This window comes from Oryctolagus cuniculus, chromosome 5 (assembly GCF_964237555.1).
Source record: "Oryctolagus cuniculus chromosome 5, mOryCun1.1, whole genome shotgun sequence".
NCBI classification, from domain to species: Eukaryota; Metazoa; Chordata; class Mammalia; order Lagomorpha; family Leporidae; genus Oryctolagus; species Oryctolagus cuniculus.
In genome coordinates, this window is record NC_091436.1 from 107752538 (window position 1) to 107774263 (window position 21726).

Here is a 21726-nt window from a genome sequence, read left to right on the forward strand (position 1 = left end):
TTTCTGAAAAAATATTTAATAACAGTCAAGAAGCTAATTTATTCAGTAGATTGTTTTACTTATCCTATTTATAGTCTCAAAATTTAAATATCAGGTAAGTGTCAGGGACAAGGGTATATTTATTCATTTTAAATATAACATCCTCTATCTTTTTTTAAGATTTAATTTGTTTGAAGGCAGAATGACAGAGAGAGAGAGATGGACAGAATCAAAGAGACAGAGAGGGAGACAGTTAGATCTTCCATCTGCTGGCTCACTTCCCAAATGGCCACAACAGCTCATAGTAGGCTGAGTTGAAGACAGAATCCAGGAACCCCATCTGGGCCTTCAGAGTGGGTAGCAGGAGCCCATGGACATGGGCCATCTTCCATTGGTTTCCTATGCACATTAGCTAGGAAATGGATAGGAAGCAGAGCAGCAAGCCAGCTTCACAGACAGTGGCTGAATCCACTGTGCAACAGTTCTTGCCCTTGCCTCCTGCATTATCACAGGAAATACTTTTCTGTCAGGAATGCATGTTTAGTTTTCAAAAACATAATATTTTTGATAATTTGCTATTCATAACTGCTTTTCATATGTTTATATATAAGCTGATACATCTTTCCTTTTGTGAGGTGAGGGGACAGTAGGTTCGTAAAGTATTGTAAAGCCTACATCAAACTAATAATAGCATTCCCCAACCATTTGAACATCCATAAAGGTATCGAGGACAAATATAGATTTCACTGTCTAAATAAGTATAATATTTATTTAATCTGTGTTGGAATTTCTTTATTCTGTGTTAAGCCTCCAGAGAAATATGAAAAAGCAAATTAGTGGTTTGGGTTAAGTGTCTGTTGGACACTATGAATCCTTTGCTTTGTCACTATGATACAAAGAAATTTAAAGTGCACATCATTTTTTTAATTGTTTTGCATCTATATATACAAGAGTACTTCAAAAAGATTTGGGGAAATCAAAAGAAGTTTATTTCATTTTACAAAATCTTTGAAATTATGCACAGTCTTTTTATAGAATGCATTTTCCAGGAACACTTTGAAGAGTCTAGAAATTGAGGAAATGATTTTTGTAAATTAGATCTAATATAAAAGTGTTTAATGTTCAACTTCTGCAATATATAAAAGCTAATGCTTTAATATTATATAAAGAAAATCTACCACAGAAAATTAAAATTAGGTTGAAAAGGGAACATTTTAAATTTTATTTGTTTATTTAATTTAAAGACAGAGAGGCTAAAAGAAAAGAGATGCACAAAGAGAAATCTCCATCTGCTGCTTCAGTTCCAAAGAGCCTCAATAGCTGGGGCTGGGAGAGGGCAAAATCAGAAGGCCAGAACTTCATCTGAGTCTGCTATGTGGGAGGCATAGACCAGTTACCCATGCCTTCACCTGCTACCCAAAATGCACATTAACAATAAGCTGAAACGCAAAGATGAATCAGGACATTATTCCAGGGGCTCCAATATGGGATGTAGGCATCTCAAGTGGTCTGTTAAACACCAAATGCCTGCTCCCTCTATGAAACATTTTAACAGCTATACACTGTTAATTGTATAGTGGGAGAGCAGATGCATAGAATAAGTCTTAATTCGAGTAACTTAGTCTAGTCCGAGTTGCTCCCCACAACATATGTTGGTGTTGCAACATTACAACAGTGGTGCTATAAAAATCTAAAAATTCTACTATTTGATAATTGACTCAACATACATTGATTTGCTACCACATGTCATTTCTTAAGATAGGGCTCTGGATAAATTGAACATGGCAAAGGCATGCCATCTAGGAGTTTAAGGACGAGACACAGGCTAAGTCACCATGAAAGTGCAGTGCAGTAAGAGCTTTCACATTCATGACAGAGATGCATACAAGGAGGATTTGTGGATTGAGTCTCAGCGCCGTTTAGGATGACAACTCTGAGCTGTGTTCCAGTTGCTTCCTATGAGGCGGGCCAGCAGGCTGAGCCAAAGTTGCTCACAGCAGTAACCTGCACCCTAACCCATTTTCTTCATGGTTTTATTTCCTACTCCCTTGCAATAATTCCTGGGATTGTCTCTCAAATAAACTGCTTGTGTACAAATTGTTATCTCAGATTCTTCTTTTGGAAGAACCCAATCTACGACATACAGCAAATCACTTCACTCTGGCAACTATGATTGATCCAAGGCTGGACATGTGACTGGAATATTGGCAGTCAGAGTCCTTTCTTAGAATTGATGATGAGTGAAGAGGTTTCTCTTTCTGCCAGTTTTTCTGTTGGTGTGGGCAACCGCTGTATAACCTTCACATGGAGAAAATCTGCATGCAGTGGTAGAAATGTGTTTGGGAGAGAAAATAATCATGGCAGTTTTGGCATGCCAGCTAGACTACCAATAAATCACATTCCTTGTCTAAATGAGTTTTTTTATTTCTGTTGTATATAAAAAAAAAAAACCAGTAATAGATAGCATATAGTGAAGAGAAAGAGCTAATTAGGGAGAAGTTGAATTAACTGGGTTCAAGTTCAAGCTTATAGAAATGGAATATAAAATTCATATGAGGATTCAAAAGGTACAGATGATATTAGATAAATACATGTGAATGTGTGTTTATAGTATGCTACTGTGGTACCATGTGTGTATGCAGTGAGAGATCTAAAATCATATTCTTATTTATATAAGGGAAACACAAGGAGGGAAAGAGGAGGGAACACCCTAAACTCTCATCCATTGTTTCATTCTTTTAATGCTCTCAATGGGGCTGGGCCAGGGCCAAATCCAGGAAATGATAAGGATTCAGGCCTCCCATGTGGGTGGCAGGAAACCAATTACTAGAGCCATCATTACTGCCTCCCATGGTCTGAATTGTTGGGAAGCTGGAATAAGGAGGTAGAGTCCGGAACAGAAAATCAGCTCTCCAAACTGGGATTCAATCTTCTTAATCATTAGACTGAACACCCACAGCTTTGAAATGTATTTGTTGGCGCCTTCACTATGCCCTAGCGGGTAAAGCCACCGCCTGCAGTGCTGGCATCCCATATGGGCCCTAGTTCAAGACCTGGCTGCTCTACTTCTGTTCCAGCTCTCTGCTGTGACCTGGGAAAGCAGTAGAAGATGGCCCAAGTTCTTGGGCCCCTGCACCCACATGGGAAGACCCAGAGGAAACTCCTGGTTCCTGGATTCAAATTGGCACAGCTCTGGCTGTTGTGGCCAACTGGGGAGAGAACCAGCGGATGGAAGACCTCTCTCTCTCTCTCTGCCCCTCCTTCTTTCTCTGTGTAACTCTGATTTTCAAATAAAGAAATAAATCTTTAAAAGAAATTTATTTCTTTTCCAATATTCTCCTTATGAATGGTTTTATATGCTTCTTTCTCTTTCTATTTTTAATAATAAATCATTATGTACCTAACTCTGTATTTATGAAGTGCATGACGTTTTTAACCTTAAATATAAGGTTTCTGGAGAAAAAGTAACAAATCAGTTTATAGAAAAGAGCATCCCTCTAGCACATACTTTTAATTTAAAAGAAAGAATTAATTTCTAAATATAGCTACTTTATCCTCAAGTCACCAAGGGGAACCGAACAAAAGTTTCTTTAAATGACACTTTATCTGGGTTAAACTCTGTCAAAGATACCTTGTAAGGTGTTAACAGTGAAAGTCAGATTTGCATCATTTAGATGTGCTATTGATTTACAATTAGAATCCTAGGCTTGATGGATTTGTAGAACCAGAGGAGACAAGTAGTTGCATTTAAATGTGTCTATTACTTCAATGGGTACTCCTGTCATTATGGTAATGCCGCTTAACCTAAGGTGCATAATTACAAGCACCAAATAAAAGTGTCACTGGATAAAATAGCCTGTGTAAGTTAAATGTTGTTCCTTTTGACAATTTAAAACATGCCCCTGGGTAGTAGCACTTACCTTTTAGCTTTAAGTAGCAGTGGAAATTCATACTGGGAAATTCTTCAAAGAAAATATGTATACAGTTAAATTTAAAGCCGGCAAAATGTTGATTACATTTATAATTTTTAGTTTCTAAAAGTTTACTTAAAAGTACTATTGAAATCCTCATTAAACCCTATTGGAAATGTTCTACGTATTCTTAATGTTTACAGTATGTATTTTAAAATATATATTTTAACTACTGTGTTTGAATACATATCATGGTATATTCCAGTTTTTATCCTATTAATTTTCATTTCTATTTATTATAATGATTCCAATTCCAAGTAAGTGTAGTTACAGTGAAGTCTTGAATGATGAATTATTTCCTAGTAAAACATTTTTATGAAATCCTCACTATTGTTCAGATATTTTTCCATACCCATACTTTTTAGACAATAAAGTGAAAAAATGCTGAATTTTTGAGAAATGAGAAAATAATCATGATTTTAAAAGCAATACTAGTAAACATACTGATTTTTTTGGACTCAAGCGGCAAGTTTAGTAACCCATTTTGTATATTTTGGAGAACTGGAGAAATGCAAGGGAACCTCATTTACCAGCCATTCAGGCTCATTTGCTACAACGCTTAATACAGCAGTGTAAGGTAAGGAATAAGCAACCAAGCAGCCATTTGAGAGTGTCTCACTGTTTGCATAAAGAACCCTAGTGCAGTTAACAAAGTACAGTCAGCTGAATAGTTCTGGATAGGGACAAATTACCAAAGAACAGTGCAGTGTTAACTCACTATACTTTCTTTGTGGAGACTCTATTAGTTGGCATATATTCAAAATAAACACCCTTCACACAAATCAGTATGGACTTCTGAAAGGAAGGACTATAGAACAAGTACTCTGGACAGGTGTATGCACATTTCACTCCTTTAAAATCCCTGAAACAAGGTTTCTCAGCAAAGCTCTGGCTTATTTTGAATTCATTCCACGTCTGCTTTATTTTTTCTCTCAATGTCTACTGCATTTCAGCAATCTCATTTCCTCAGTCCATTGACATATGTTGCTAGTTGGTAGCAAAACTCCATCTCAGAAATGTCAAACTTAATGAATAAGGCGAAATCACAGAAAGCAAGGTTTCTCTCTGAGCTGTCTGAGCTCCCGGTCCTCAGTGTCCTGACTCATCTGCCCAGCTGAAATCATGGAGGCTCATGGCGCTTCTTCCTGATTTCAATAGTGCCCCTTGAGTTCCAGTGCCTTAAAGAACATTTCTAAGGAACATTTGAGTGGTAGAATCCCCCACTACCTCCCAAAACAAACCATGCTGAATGTAAGAATGGTGGCATGCATCCAATTTTCTAAATTTTAACTTGTGAAAAATCTTCACTGCTGCAAAACCAAATATTTAAGAAATGAATATCTTTTGAAACATGAAAGCCAAGTTGTTCATAATTGTACCATGTCATTTGCAACTTATTTATAAAAAGCAGTAATAGTGATTGAAGAATGATGTGAAGTGTGTTGTGATAATAACAACCTGCTCACCTTGAAACAAGGAGGCCCATATTAACTTGGAAATAGTTCATTTTATTCTTACTAATGCTGAAGACACAACATCTAGCACATGAATAAATTATAAGCATGTAACTACAGAGATTAACTTGATTAACTGAGAACTGAGCAAGAAGCAAATGGGGCAAATTAATAATATTACTTGTTCCAAAGACTACCTAGACTACTAACCATATCAGCACTAGAGCTATCTTATCATTGGTATTTCATGGTACATCTACACTATTACTTGTTCCAAAGATTACCTAGACAGCTGAGCACATCAGCACTAGAGCTATCTTATCATCGGTATTTCATTGTGCATCTTTATTCCAGCTTTCGACTTTTAAATTACCAATATATTTTAATTTTTTTAAATGCCATGTAGCTGCTTCTGTTACTTTATTTAGTCTGTCTCTGACTCCTGATTGCATTATCTTTGAAAATCAAAGTAAAGGGGCCAGTGCTGTGGCTTAGTAGGTTAAGCCTCTGCCTGTGGCCCTGGCATCCCATATGGGGACCTGTTCAATTCCTGGCTGCACCCACATGGGAGACCTGGAATAAGCTCCTGGCTTTCAGATCAGCCTAGTGCTGCTACTGCGGCCACTGGGGAGTAAGCCAGCAGATAAATATTTAAAAAAAAATCAAAGTAAATACAATTATTGGCACATGTGGATTGAAAAACAAAGCGTATTTGTTTTCTGTTCATTTTGTATTTGCTCCTTTTTCCTTTATATTAAGTTTTGTTGTTGTTTTCTGTATTATATCTTGCTAAAGAGGCAGCCAGATTTTTAACATGTAACATAGCCTCCCTGTTAAACTCTGGAGCGAGATATACATGGAATATATGGTAGATAAAAACAAAGTAGGTCAATCCATGTTGTGGGAATCTAAATACAGTATTTACCACCCATCAGAAGGGACTAACGTCGAAATGGCATGAGACAGAGACCAAGGAAGCATTGCATTATCATCCACATGTTGATGTTAAAAATGATTTGAAATGTTGAAGAGATATTTGAAACAGAAAAAGAAGAAGCAGCTCTGTTAGAAGAAAGGAGAATAGATACTATGGGAGGAAGACAGCCATTCAGGGGTAGTTAGATCACCCGCACCTTTAGATTTTTCTCAGATCCAGTGTCAGTTTAAGTGTTTGCCAACAATAGATACAATTTCCTAAGGTAATCTGAGTGGCCCTCTGTATTCACACTAAATAAGCTGATTGTATATTAAACATTTTTATTGTCATTGCAATTGTTAATTGCTAAATTACATAACTGAGAAAGCAAGACAAAAGCAAATCCTCATGTTTTTTTGATTTATTTTTTAAAGATTTATTTATTTATTTGAAAGTCAGAGTTACACAGATAGCAGAGTCAGAGAGAGAGAGAGATTTTCCATCGGATGGTTCATTCCCCAATTGGCTGCAACAGCCAGAGCTGCGCCGATCCAAAGCCAGGAGCCAGGAGTTTCTTCTAGGACTCCCATGCAGGTGCAGGAGCCAAAAGACTTGGGCCATCTTCTACTGCTTTCTCAGGCTATAGCAGAGAGCTGGATCAGGAGTAGAGCAGCTGGGCCTCGAATCGGTGCCCATATGAGATGCCAGCACTTCAGGCCTGGTCATTAACCTGTGGCACCACAGTGCCGGCCCCCGTGTTTTTGAACTAGTGTAAAAAAAAAATAAAGGGAAGGTTAGTTTGTAACTTTATATGAATATTTTGTTACACTTAGTTAATATGAAGGTAATTCAAAAAGTTCATGGAAATGTCTATTGGATTTTAAAATGTTTACTGCACCAGAATAAATGCATCTTGCAATATCATTTCCATGAACTTTTTGAAGTACCCTCATATATCCATAAGCATCATTGTTTAAATGGACATTGTAAATATTAAAATGCTAAATTTATTTTCAAAACTAATATCATTCAGAAGTTTTTGACATGTGTTGAAATAATTACAACTGCCTCTCTTATCAGTATGTATAATTGTATTAAAAATTCTTTTTTTATACAATTGGCATGTGTTTAAATGGATGACTAATTATGTGGCTGTGGATAAAATAATGTGTTTTGTTTGAATCATTCAGATATGAAAAGTAATTAAATAATTTGCTCATTTGCTAAATGCCTTGAATAAATTTGATCATTGAAGCTCAATTTTACTTTAAGATTGGTCATCACATTAATTCATTTGCTTTCCAGATCATTTCAATTCTTCTTGTTCAAACATTTAAATACCTTAAAACAACAGCAGTGTTAACAACATTTCTACTTTCCTGGGGATTTAGTAGCATATTCTTGCCCTTGATTATTTCATTTCAACTCATTAAGCTTGAAACTAGCACAATTGTATTCATATATTATGTGAATCAGAGTTTTATGAGAAGCCTGAGATGAGGTATTTTCTTTTTATTTTTTATTTTGATTTTTCTTACTCCACACCAAGGATTTCTCATCCATTCCCATCTCATCCCTCTTTGCAGGATTTTTAGGTGACCACTGTGAAATTGATGTGAATGAGTGCCTCTCACTTCCCTGCCAAAATTATGGTGACTGTGAAGATGGGGTCAATGAGTTCAGGTAGAAAAGAACAAAAAAAAAATCTAGATGCATATTTATATATTTAGTTGTATTTTTGTTTAAAATTTCTATTGACACACCAAACATTTATGAATATAAAAATTTGGGCTCATGATAAAAGCCTAGGGTGATTACTGACATCATAAATAAGAGTGTCAATTGTTAAATCAACAACAGGAGTCACTGTGCACCTGCTCCCCATGTAGGACCTCTGTCCTTAATGCATTGTACTATGTGAATTAACAGTAAAACTAGTCTTCAAACAGTACTTTATACTTTGTGAGTCTGTGGGTACAAACTGTTGAAATCTTTACTTAGTATAGAGTTGATCTTCTATATATAAAGATAGTTAAAAATGAATCAATGAAAAATGGGATAGGAGAGGGAGTAGGAGATGGGATGGTTTGCAGGTGGGAGGGTGGTTATGGGGCAAGAACTGCTATAATCCAAAAGTTGTGTTTTCAAAATTTTTATTTATTAAATAAAAGTTTTCTATTAAAAAAATGGCTGCAAAGGCTGAAACTGCACCAGTGAGAAGCCGGGAGCCGGGAGCCTCCTCTGGGTCTCCCACGCAGGTGGAGGGTCCCAGGGACTTGAGCCATCTGCCACTGCTCTCCTAGATCATAGCGGAGAGATGGATGGGAAGTGGAGTAGCCGGGACCCGAACTGGAGCCCATATGGGATGCTGGCACTGCAGGAGGCAGGCTACGCCACAGCATCGGCCCCAGTATAACACTATTGGGAAATAGGATAACCACAGTTCTGGCATAATTTATATTTAAGCATATGTTATTATTGAACTGAGAGGCAGGATAAAGGACTCCATATTTTAAAAATCACTTTAAATCTATATTACTGTGCTTGAGATTCTTGGAAGGAAAATGACATCCAGAATAAAATTAATGAATGTACTCCTTTTCCCCAGACACAACGTCTGACCATTACTGATCACTTCTCTGAGCTGTAAACTTTCTAACTGTAAACTCTAAGAGTATCTTTAATTCTTGTGACCTAGAAAACTCTGAAGACTACTTTCCCTTGGGTTTTAGCTGTCCTGCCTAGCCTTTAGAGTAGGTAGATACCTGTAAATAGAAAAAAAAAAAAACATATTATACATATAAAAGAGTGGATAAACTATTCTCTCCTGTTCTCCTGTTTCTTAGTAAATAACTTTTTATTTCACTCTTAACTATGTAGATATATTTTACGGAGAGTTTGTCTGGGGAAGGTTGGTATTTGGTTTTGTAAGTGATATGATCTCTGTCACAACTCTTCAACTCAGTCACTGTAATCCAAAATATAAGCAGCCATAGATGATGTGTAAGCCAGTGAGTCCAGCTGTGTTTCAATACATGCTTATTGTCAAAAATGGAAACAGGTCAAATTTAGTCTTCAGGCCATAGTTTTCCAATCTCCAATCTAAAACCACAAAATTTTACCAAAAAATAAATAAATAAAATAATTGGGATCACTCTAAAGTCTGCTAACACAAAACTGATTAAAGATTACAATGGAACAATTTTTATGAAAATGATTATTGTGTAAGTACTGTCCTTGATTGATGTCAAATAATATTAAGTCAAGTAATAGGGGCCAGCTCTGTAGTGTACAAGGCTAAGCTTCTATCTGTGGTGCCGGCATCCAATATGGGCTCCGGTTCATGTTCTGGGTGCTCTTCTTCCGTTCCAGCTCTCTGCTTGTGGCCTGGGGGGGCAGTGGAGGGTGGCTCAAGTACTTGAATTGCAGCTCCCATGAGGGAGACCCGGAGGAAGCTCCTGGCTTCTAGCTTCAGATCGGCTCAGATCTTCCATGGTGGCCATTTGGAGGGTGATTCAGCGGATGGAGGTCCTTTCTGTCTCTCCCTCTCTCTGTTTTTAATTCTACCTCTCCAATAAATTTTGTTAAAAAATTAATTGCCAATTAGTATGTGCAAATATGAGTGGGAGATGGGAGGGTTGCGAGTGGGAGGGAAGTTATGGGGGGGCGGGGGAAGCCACTGTGATCCAAAAGCTGTATTTTGGAAATTTATATTTATTAAATAAAAGTTAAAAAATAAAACTATGGAATGAAAAAAACAATTTGGAATTATAAAATTAATTGATGCTTATTTTACACACCCTAAAGGAGTATGATTTTTTTTTCTATAAAAGATGTGTTTGCAGACCTGGGTTTTCTGGACATCTGTGTGAAATTGAAATTAACGAATGTTCCTCTAAGCCTTGCAAAAATAATGGAACATGTGTGGATCTGGAAAACAGGTGAGTGACTACCTTTATTGAATCAATTATTTTATACATGTGATTTAACAAAGTGAGCACATGTGCTCATTATATAATTTAGGAAGCTGAACATCACCAATGAGTACCTTGCTTCTTGTCCCCAAATCCATGCTTGTCCCTTTCACCAAAATGTATCAAATATCCTGAATTTCATATTTACCACCATTGCTTTTAATTTACAGGATTAACAATTTGTACATATGCCTGACCAAAATACATTTTTGTTTACATGTTAACATTAATTAAAAATATAATTTATAGCCTTCTGAAAGTTATTTTATTGAACACAAATTTGTTGTAATACCTATGGATCCATTTCTTATATTGAGCTTTTATAGAATATTTCATCTTAACTATATGCTGACATTGATTTTTCATTCTACTGGTCATGGAAATATGGGTTATTTACCTTTTTTGTCTAAACAACAGTGATATTAAAATTTTAAAATATTTCTTTAAATGCACAAGTACCAAAGTTACTTTACATACATAGATTATTGGACCATTGGAAGACATTTACACATTTACTAAATTATGTTGACTTTTTCTTTTTTAAAAAATGAAATATTCACAGTATAAACAATAATGAATCTTATTCACATTTTCCAGATGTTCCATTTGGGCCTATATGTTCTATGTAAATTATATCTCATTGTAGCTTTACTATGCATCCCACTTGAGGATATGAGCTTGAGCTTTTCTAGAAATGCCTAGTTGTGGCATCTACTCAGGAATATTCTCTTCTAATTGATTTGAAAGAACTGATATAATCAAGAAGGCCTATTTTAGTTTGATTATTAAATGCTTTCTACTAATTGAAATAAAATTCTACCTTCTGTGTGAGTACTAAAACTTAATTTTAATATACCTTAATTCATCGTTTTATTTATAGGTTGTCTTTTTGGTTTTATTTAAGAATTTTTTTTCACTCAAGGGTGAAAGAATGTTTTATTATTATGTTTATTTATAAAGTATTTGAAATTATGTCCTTTTTATATCTTAATACATCAAGAAGTTCGTGTGTTTCACATTTTGTGTGAGAATGAATAGTAAGAATTTGGAATCTAATTCATTCCATAAAATTAGCAATTGTGTCTGCTACATGTATTGACACAGTACATATTTTTTTACATTAATACATCTAATTCTTAATATTAGGATTTAGGTTCTATGCTTAATATTTTTATTTAATTTTTGCTTTTTAAAATTTTATTTAAGTTAAAAAGTTTCATGTATTTCATATATACAGATTTAGAACATAGTGATCGTCCTGCGCCGCGGCTCAATAGGCTAATCCTCCGCCTTGCAGTGCCGGCACACCAGGTTCTAGTCCTGGTCGGGGTGCCAGATTCTGTCCCGGTTGTCCCTCTTCCAGGCCAGCTCTCTGCTGTGGCCAGGGAGTGCAGTGGAGGATGGCCCAGGTACTTGGGCCCTGTACCCCATGGGAGACCAGGATAAGTACCTGGCTCCTGCCATCGGATCAGCATGGTGTGCCGGCCGCAGGGCGCCGGCCGCGGCGGCCATTGGAGGGTGAACCAACGGCAAAGGAAGACCTTTCTCTCTGTCTCTCTCTCTCACTGTCCACTCTGCCTGTCAAAAAATAAAATAAAAAATAAAATAAAATAAAAAGAACATAGTGATCATTCCCAAACTACCCTCCTCCTGCTTACACTCCAAACCTTCTTCCTCCTACCTCTCCTATTACCATACAATTTTTACAAAGTTCTATTTTCAGTTTACTTAATGATAACAAGGTTAACCCTACAGTAACTAAAGAGTTCAAGAAATAGGATGAAAGAAAAAACACTGTTCCACAAAGGAAAAGATGAGGGCTATAACAATCAAATCTTAAAATGTCCACATCACTCCTACGCATTACAATTTAGGTACTCTATTAGTTATTCCAGATCAGCGAAAATTACGTTATCTGTCTTCTGGGAACTGGCTTATTTCACTAAGTATAATGGTTTCCAGTTGCATACATTGTTTTGCAAAACATAGAATTTCAGCCAGCGCCGCGGCTCAATAGGCTAATCTTCTGTCTGCGGCACTGGCACACCAAGTTCTAGTCCTGGCTGGGGCCCAGGATTCTGTCCCAGTTGCTCCTCCTCCAGTCCAGCACTCTCCTGTGGCCCAGGAGCACAGTGGAGGATGGCCTAAGTCCTTGGACCCTGCACCCGCATGGGAGACCAGGAGAAGCACCTGGCTCCTGGCTTCGGATCAGTGCCATGAGATGGCCATAGCACGCCGGCCACGGTGGCCATTGGAGGGTGAACCAACGGAAAATGGAAGACCTTTCTCTCTGTCTCTCTCTCTCACTGTCTAACTCTGCCTGTCAAAACAAAAAAAAAAAAAAAAAAAAAAAAAAAAAAAGTAAAACCACAGCTGAGTAGTACTACATTCTCTCTATATGCCATAATTTCTTTATCCAGTCATCAGTTGATGGGTATCTAGGTTGACTCTATATCTTAGCTATTGTGAATTGAGCTGCAGTGAACATGAGGATACATATGTCTCTTTCATTTGCTGATTTTTTTTTTTTTTGATTTAGGTAAATTCTCTGGAATAGGATAGCTGGGTCATATGGTAGGTCTATATTCAGATTTCTGAGATATGTCCATACTGTCTTCCACAGTGGTTGTACCAGTTTGCATTCCTACCAACACTGTTTCAGGGTGCTGTTTTCCCAACATCATCACCAGCATTTGTCATTTGTTTATTTCTGTATGAGAGTCATTCTAACTAAGGTGACGTTTTGATTTGTGGTTTTGATTTGCATTTCCCAACGGCTCCTGATCCTTAGCATTTTTGCAAGTGTCTGTTGGCCATTTGAATTTCCTCTATTGAAAAATGCCTGTTCAAGTTATTTGCCCAGTTCTTATCTGGATTATTTGTTTTGTTGTTGTTGAATTTCTTGAGCTCCTGATAGACTCTGTATATTGCCCTTTATCAGTTGCACTGTTTGCAAATATTTTATCCCATTCTGTTGGTTGACTCTTCAATTTGCTAAGTGTATCCTTTGCAATGCAAAGTTTGCTTGATGTAATCCCATTTGTCAGTTTGGTTTTGATTGCCTGTGCTTCTGGGGTCTTTTCCAGGAAGTCTTTGCCTATGCTAATATCTTGCAGAGTTTCCCCAATGATCTCTAATAATTTGATGGTATTTGGTTGTAGATTTAAGTATTTGATTGATTTAAACAATGGTGAGAGAGGGCATCATTGTCTGGCTCCTGAACATAGTGGGAATGCTTCCAACTATTCCCCATTCAATAGGATTCTGGCGGTGGGTTTGTCATAAATTACTTTGATTGTGTTGAGTAATGTTCCTTGTATACCCAATTTGCTTAAGGTTTTCATCATGAAAGGATGATGTATTTTATCAAATGCTTTCTATGTATCTATTGAGATAATCATATAGTTTTTGTTCTTTTGTTTGTTAATATGATATATTATATGGATTGATTTGCAAATGTTGAACCATTCCTACATACCAGTGATAATTCCTACTTGGTCCAAGTGAATGATGTTTCTGATGTATTGTTCAATTCAATTAGCTAGTATTTTGGTGAAGATTTTTGCATTTATGTCCATCAAGAATTTTTCTTGGTTTCTCTTTGGATTTCTTCTATGATCCACTGTTCATTTGGGAGCATGTTGTTCAGTGTCCATGTGTTTACATATGATCTAGAGATATTTGAGTTATTGATTTCCTCCCAGCCAGGCTCAAAGCCAGTGGAGACCACGGATTTTTCCCTTTGCTAGAACATCTGGATCGCACACATACACAAGAGCCACAAGCAGAATGTTGCTCTCTCCCCACAGCTACCACCAGTACTGCTGAGAAGATGTTTTCCTTTCTCAACCAGTTGCTCTGTGTGTACACAGGGTATGCACAACTGCCACTTATGCCAAAATGGCACCCTCCCTTTCTCAGCGAGGCACCAGGCACCATTGTAAGGAGGATGGAGTTAGAGAAACGTGCTCCTTTTACTTCCAATGGGTCCATGGGCACTGTCTAATCTCTACGGCTCCAGACTGGACTCATGTTATGTTCTCTCTCTGTCTATATCATCATGGATTGCTTCATTCTGACCTCACCTCTGTCTCCAGGTTGGCACTCTCTCTGGCACTTGGCTGCTGGAGTCTTGTGTTCTGTCCATTTCCATGCTGTGTGTCTGCACCTTCCATACAGGTCCATGCCTTTCCTTTTCCTTCCAGGGAATTTCCACCACATTATTCTCTGTAATTCTCCCCCTGAGAATGCATTTCCTACAGTTGTTTTTGTTTATTTTTAACTATTTGTCCCTGGCTTAGAGCAGTATGCCATTCCCTATTCCACCATCTTGGAATTTCCTCAGTACATCTTTTTCTCATTGATTTTAGTTGAATATTAAGTTTGCAAATTTTTCTATGCCTATTTCTTTCCTCTGTTCCATTGTTGTAGTAAATTCAGACATCTACATACTGGTATCACAAATTGAAATTATGTAGCTATCAAATATCTCAATAGTAGTATGGCAAGACACTCATTTATTTAATATTTTTCTAGAAGTTTTAGGTATTTTTGGTGATTTATTCTGTCACAGTAACCTTTTATTCTACATACATATATAATCCATAAAATCAAGCAAACTAAGATCTTACAGAATTTTTATTGGAATAAAACAGATGTTTAGATCAGTTTGAGAAGAATTGTTGAGAAGAATTGTTATCTACTCAGTTCTTTTAATACATTTTCTAAAAAGCAGTTGGGTAAATTCAACTGGACATTCACTGAATAGGTTACTAAAGAACTGATTGCCTAGATCATGTTGGACTCAGATACTGAAGACTTTGTTTATTTGTCTAAGGGAGATTCAACATCTAGCATTGTTAAAAATAATGTTAAACCTTGGTTAAATTTCTAGTAATCTTCTGACATTTCTATCCATTTCTATGGCTTATCTATTTTTCACATAAATATTTGGAATTTATATCCTAAGAATTTCAAGTCCCATTGGGTCACTAAATTACTTTTCAACTTAAAATTTTGACATAGCTGAAGGGACATTATGAGATCTATCGATTTTTCTTTTCTTTATAATAGCTGTTATTCAAAATTGGAAATTATTTCTATTACTAATTATATCACTACATTTTGTAATATGTAGTGGTGGTTGGAGGATGGATCTGTTGTCCTATGTGAAATAACCTCAAAAATAATTTTGTACTCCTACTAGTGAAGCAGTGGTATTTGAGAGATGAGCCTAAATTTAGAAAAAGTATTCAATAGCTCCGAAAAGATCTGAAGTTCCTTTTTCACCAGTGGGCAATCATACTGGTAAATATCCTCAGATCTCTATAGGTAAAAGTTCAGAAAGATACCGGGAATTCTGTGACTATGTGAAGAAACCGTCTTCAAAGGGACATGCTCCAACATTCAGTTGAGACACTAAGTCTGTTACATGAATAGATTAAGCCAGAGAGTTATGAATACAGTAAAGATAAAAATGAATTACATTTATTTCCTGCATACATATACATTTCAATGGTATATTCAATTTCTAGAAACCCTTTGTCAATTAGCCACTGCCATGGAAAACCATCATCAATCGGCAATCACTGTGGATATCCGTGAATCAGTTTCATCATCTTTATTATGTTTCACTGATTTCTGTGCTTCTTTGCTCTTTTTGAGTCTGATAATCAAGCATAACATACAGATTTAATCCTTTTTTTTGAATCTCATTATTTTGTTTCTTATCAAGAAACACAATTCCTCTACAACATCAAGCATTGTCCTCTCCTACCTATAAATGACAGGCATTACAGAACTAGTTAAGAACAACAGTGCTCAATTTAGTATAAATAAAGACACAAAAATAATAATAAAAAGTAATTATTATGTAATATGTGTCTTGCTTTAATTCATGTTTTAATGTTTGCTCTTCTCATATGATTATTGAAATTGAGACTGTTAACAATGAATCTCCCACGCAAGTGCAGGGGCCCAAGGACTTGAACCATCTTCTACTGCTTTCCCAGACCATAGCAGAGAGTTGGATAGGAAGTGGAGCAGCCAGGACTAGAACTGGCACCCATATGGGTTGCCTGTACTGCAGGCCATGGTTCTACCTGCTACTCCACAGCGCCAGCCCCAACAAAGAATCTTAATGACATCTTTCAATGATGAGTTTGCAGACAAATGACAGCACATGAATGGTAGCCTCTACTCATCTACAAAGCCACTGTAAGGCTAGACATTGAAACTGTCATTTGCAGACATTTACTAATATATGTTATTCAATACTACTGTTTGTGTAAGTCAGTTATGAGCTCCTTTATGTTACTGACAACAATATCCGTCTACTGAAACTTCATCACTAGAGAGGTCACCAGAACAACAGTAATAACAGTGACTAACCCATTCAAAGAAAAGATGTGGAAAAAGTTTTGTAAATACCTAACTAATATGATTTTCATAGTCAAAGTATTATCAAGAAGTGTATTTTCAAAAAAGCATAATGTGTGATGTTCATGAGATTAGTAGATTTTTTTGTTACAACGTTGAAAATGGCTGCTTAACAACAAAAAGCAAAATGACTATACATACTTATATAAATTATTTGCCTAGAAACCAGTCATCATGCAAATGTTCCACTGTTGCACTCAGGAGAGAATTTACTATAACACGTTGTTTCAGATTAAATCCACACCTGTACTCATCAATTATAATGTATGCATAAAAACACATTAAATTATTTTTCCAGAACCAATACATATGTTTCTTTACTTGTTGCTTGAAGGTCATATGATTAACATCTTAAATTACAATACCTGAAAGACATATGATAGATAAACTGAAACAAATAAACTGCATATCATAGCATAATCAAATCTCTATTAGGTGAATATTATATTTGATAAATTTTGCTATCTGCAAAAGTATGTGCTGTGGCATAGTGGGTGAAGCCACTGTCTGCAGTGCCAGCATTCCATGTGATCGCTGGTTCGAGTCCTGGCTGCTCCATTTGCAGTCCAGCTCTCTGTTATGGCCTGGGGAAGCATAAGAAGATGGTCTGAGTCCTTGAGCCCCTGTACTTGAGTAGGAGACTGGGAAGAAGCTCCTGGCTCCTGGCTCCTGGCTTTGGATTGGCGCAGCTCCAGCTGTTGTGGCCATCAGGGTAGTGAACCAGGAAATGGAAGACCTCTCTCTCTCTCTCTGCCTCTCTGTAATTTAAATAAATAAATAAATCTTTAAAATATAATTATTTAAGAGATTACATCTACAACATATTTTATAGCTAGGTAGATATATAAAGTTTTATCTGAAGAATTTATTTAATTTTCTTCATAAAATTTAATCTAAACATCCCTATCCACTTTTCAAGTTAAAGATGGTTCATGTTCTCAGAAATATCTTTAATTATATATAATTTTGGTTCAAAATTTGTGTTATCATATCATAAGGATAATGTCTAAAATCCTTTAACATATATAATAAATTTTATCAAAATATGAATTGACATATGTTTAAAAGCTATCATAATTTTACCATGAAATGCTATTTTTGACTATAGCATTTGTAAAATTACCCACTGAAAAGAATATAATTATAGCTCAGACATTATAGCAAATGCATTTTTAAATCAAAACTCATAAAAACCTGTTTTTGGCGGCCAGCATTGTGACACAGCAGGTTAAGATGCTTTGAATCCTGGCTGCTCCACTCCTGATTATTGGGAAACGGCCCAACACTTCCCACCCAGGGGGGAGATGTGGATGGAGGTGCAGTCTCCTGGCTGCAGCCTGGCTCAGCCCTGGCCAGTCGCTATGGCCATTTGGAAGTGAAGGAGAAGATGTAAGCACATTTTCTCTCTCTCTCTCTCTCTCTCTCTCTCTCTCTCTCTCTCTCTCTCCTCCCTCTCCTCTCTCTCTTCTGATCTCTTCGTAACTCTGCCTTTCAAATAATAAGTATATGTTTAAGAGCCCGTACATTGTCTTGGATCTTATAGTATTATTTAATCTGTGTAGTAATTATATTTTAAAATAACTCAAATTTACAGATGCAAATCTTTTACTGATTAATTATTCTCACACTTGGAATATGATAAAAGAACAATGTAAGGGGTCTTAGTTGTGGCATAGTGAATAGAGCTGCAGCCTGCAGTGATGGAATCCTATCTAGTCCAGCTCCCTCCTAATGACCTGGGAAAGTAGCTGAAGATAACCTAAGTGCTTGCACCCTGCACCGACATGAGACACCCAGAAGAAGCTCCTATCTCCTGGCTTTGGTCTGGCCTAACCCTGTCTGTGTGCCCATTTTTGGAGTGAACAAGCAGTGGCAGATTTCTGTTTCTTTTTCTCTCTCTGTTTTTCTCTCTGTCTGTAACTGTGCCTTTCAAATAAATAAAATAAATCTTTTTTAATAAAAGAACAATATAAATAAAATATATGCATTAGCTACTTTTAGGGCTTTAAATTCTTGATATTATCTTATATTATTCTATTGTTTTTCACTTTACCAATATGATATTATGCAAATTATAATTACTCTTCCTTATTTCTATTTCAATTTGTTGAATTTATCAGAAATGACACAATGGGTCTTAAAAGTCTGGCTAGAAAATTTCAAGTCATCATCAAAATAGCAAGAATAATAAAAATGCCCTATACCTAGTCATTTTTAAGTTTACATGGTATTTTTTGACGTACAAACTTTAAATTTAATTAGAAATTTTCATTTCATCTGAAACATACTACATATTTCATAGAACCAGTTGTCTTTGGGGATGCAGGATATTTTTATAAATGCATCTGTATGCATTAAAAGCTGTGGATACAGAGTTTCATTAAAAGGAAGATATGATTTAGGGACTTTTAATGAAAATGCAATAATTACTGTAAATTGGACAGTTAAGACAATGATAAAAATCAAGGTTCACTTTTACTTTTTCCCTCAATCTCAGTAGATGTCATTAGCATAAAGGGTCTCTCAGTGAGTACTAATGACAGGCAAATCATTCTGAAACTTGATGGAATGTACACTTTAGGGAGAGGCCAATAGAAGGAGAGACTTGAAATTACCCTAGGTAATTTCATGCTTTGAACGTTTCTGAAGGAGCAGAAAAATAAGGTTTATATGATCTGAAGAGAAACCAGAGTATAGGAGCAGAAAAATAAAAATGTTGGTGTTGAGCATTCTTCCTCCACTGTTCTTTGAGACAGGAAGTAGAAAGAAAACAAAGAAAAGGGAAGGAGGTAGTGAGAAATATATTTAATTGTTCTGGGAAATAGTAGACAGGTATTAACATAGATGCTTTGTTCTGTAGAACATATTTTCTTTACATTTTTAAAAAGATTTATTTATTTATTTGAAATGCAAAATTAGAGAGAGAGAGAGAGAGAGAGAGAGAGAATCTTCCATCTGCTATTTTACTCCTCAAAGGATCACAGTGGCCAGAGCTGAGCTGATCCGAAGCAAGGAGCCAGGAGCTTTCCCCTAGTCTCCCATGAGGGTGCATGGGCCCAAGGATTTCAACCATCTTCTACTGCTTTCCCAGGCCATAGCAGAGAGCGGGATGGGAAGTGGAGCAGCTGAGATTTGAACTGGCGCCCACATAGGATGCTAGCACTGCAGGCAACGGCTTTACCTGCTACGCCATAGCACCAGCCCCTGTAAACTGTTTTACCAGTACTGCTGCCAGTAGTGGGTCTGTTATGTTTTTATTATTGTTCTAATCTGCAAAATATTACATGCCATTCAGAAAACTGCTAAGTTGACCATAGAATCTCGGGACTTCCTGGAATTGTTATTAACAAAACACAGATCTTTTGCATGCCGTTTGAACAGACATCTATGGCTTATCTAATTATGATTGGAATTAATTTTATCTACAAATAAAGCATATTTTGATAATGTAGAAAACTTTCAACATCAAATTCCAGGAATTAATAATAGATTTGATTAATACAAACAATGAGACAGAGTATGAAGTAGAAGTGATGTGTTCTTAGAAAAAAAGATTAACATCAATGCTTGCATAGTTATCAGTAAAATTAAGGCTTTAGAAAAATAGACTTCTGGAATTACAAAATGTGTGTGGGTTTATATGCTGTGAGATCATCTGTAAAAACAGAAGGGTAAGGTAAGAATTTGAATTCTTGAAACAGTTTGCATGATAAATGTTCTACACTGAAAAAGAACAAAAAGAAAATGTAGAACATTCTGAGAATCCCCATTTTAAGTTGGTGTAAACAAATTTGATGAAAAGGTATGTATGCAAAAAAGAATAAACACTGCAATTTGCAAGACATATGAAGACTAAAACTCAGAAGGAATAAAGGAGAATTCTGGGTAGATAGTAGAATCTGAATCTGCTCTTACATCTCAAAGATAACCATATATAAACAAATAGTAATTAAAACTAAACAAATCTACAGACGTAGCACAATAAGACAATAATCCATAAAAAATTCAGACTATTTAATGGAACAACTAAGTATGTGCAAGGGTACTTCAAAAAGGAAATGGAAAAGAATATTAAACAATATTTGATGCAAATGAAGAGAATTATACATGCTTGCTTTATAATAGGCCAATTTTTTTTTATTTGACAGGCAGAGTTAGACAGTGAGAGAGAGAGAGACAGAGAGAAAGGTCTTCCTTCCATTGGTTCACCCCCCAAATTGCCGCTATGGCCGGCACTGCGCTGATCTGAAGCCAGGAGCCAGGTGCTACTTCCTGGTCTCCCATGTGGGTGCAGGGGCCCAAGCACCTGGGCCATCCTCCACTGCCTTCCAGGGCCACAACAGAGCTGGACTGGAAGTGGAGCAACTGGGACTAGAACCCGGTGCCCATATGGGATGCCAGCACCACAGGTGGAGAATTAATCAAGTGAGCCACGACACTGGTCCCGCATCTTTTTTTTTAAGGATTTATTTAGTTATTTTTTTGAAAGGCAGATTTACAGAGAGGCAGAGGGAGTGAGAGAGAGAGAGGGAAAGGATGAGAGAGAGAGGGAAAAAGAGAGAGGGAGAGAGAGAGAGGTAGGGAGGGAGGGTTCCTCTATCCACTAGTTCACTCCCCAAATGGCTGCAATGGCTGGAGCTGGGCCGACCCAAAGCTCCAGGAGCCAGGAGCCAGGAGCCAGGAGCTTCCTGCAGGTCTCCCATGCAGGTTCAAGGGCCCAAGCACTTGGGCCATCTTCTTTCTGCTTTCCTAGGCCATAGCAGAGAGCTGGATCACAAGTGGAGCAGCCAGATCTCAAACTGGTGCCTAAATAGGATGCTGGCATTGCAGTCGGCAGCTTTACCCACAATGCCACAGCACTAGTGCCATAGGCATTTTCAACAAATATTTTGAAGTCCATTTATATGTTTAAGATACTGAAAATCAAATTTCTCAGTGTTGAAAAAAATTTTGAAATATAGAAATGATCCAGATGGCAATAGATCCTGTTAAAT

The 21726-nt window shown here is 36.7% G+C and overlaps 1 protein-coding gene across 1 annotated transcript in view; it reads left to right on the forward strand.

Moving 5' to 3' along the window:
• Nucleotides 1–21726, forward strand: part of EYS (eyes shut homolog) — a 1404981-nt gene that overhangs the window by 145089 nt on the left and 1238166 nt on the right. Inside the window, exons 6-7 of the mRNA XM_070074646.1 lie at nucleotides 7907–8003; nucleotides 10154–10261. Coding sequence (XP_069930747.1) covers nucleotides 7907–8003; nucleotides 10154–10261 — 205 coding nt within the window. The remainder of the gene's footprint in view (nucleotides 1–7906; nucleotides 8004–10153; nucleotides 10262–21726) is intronic.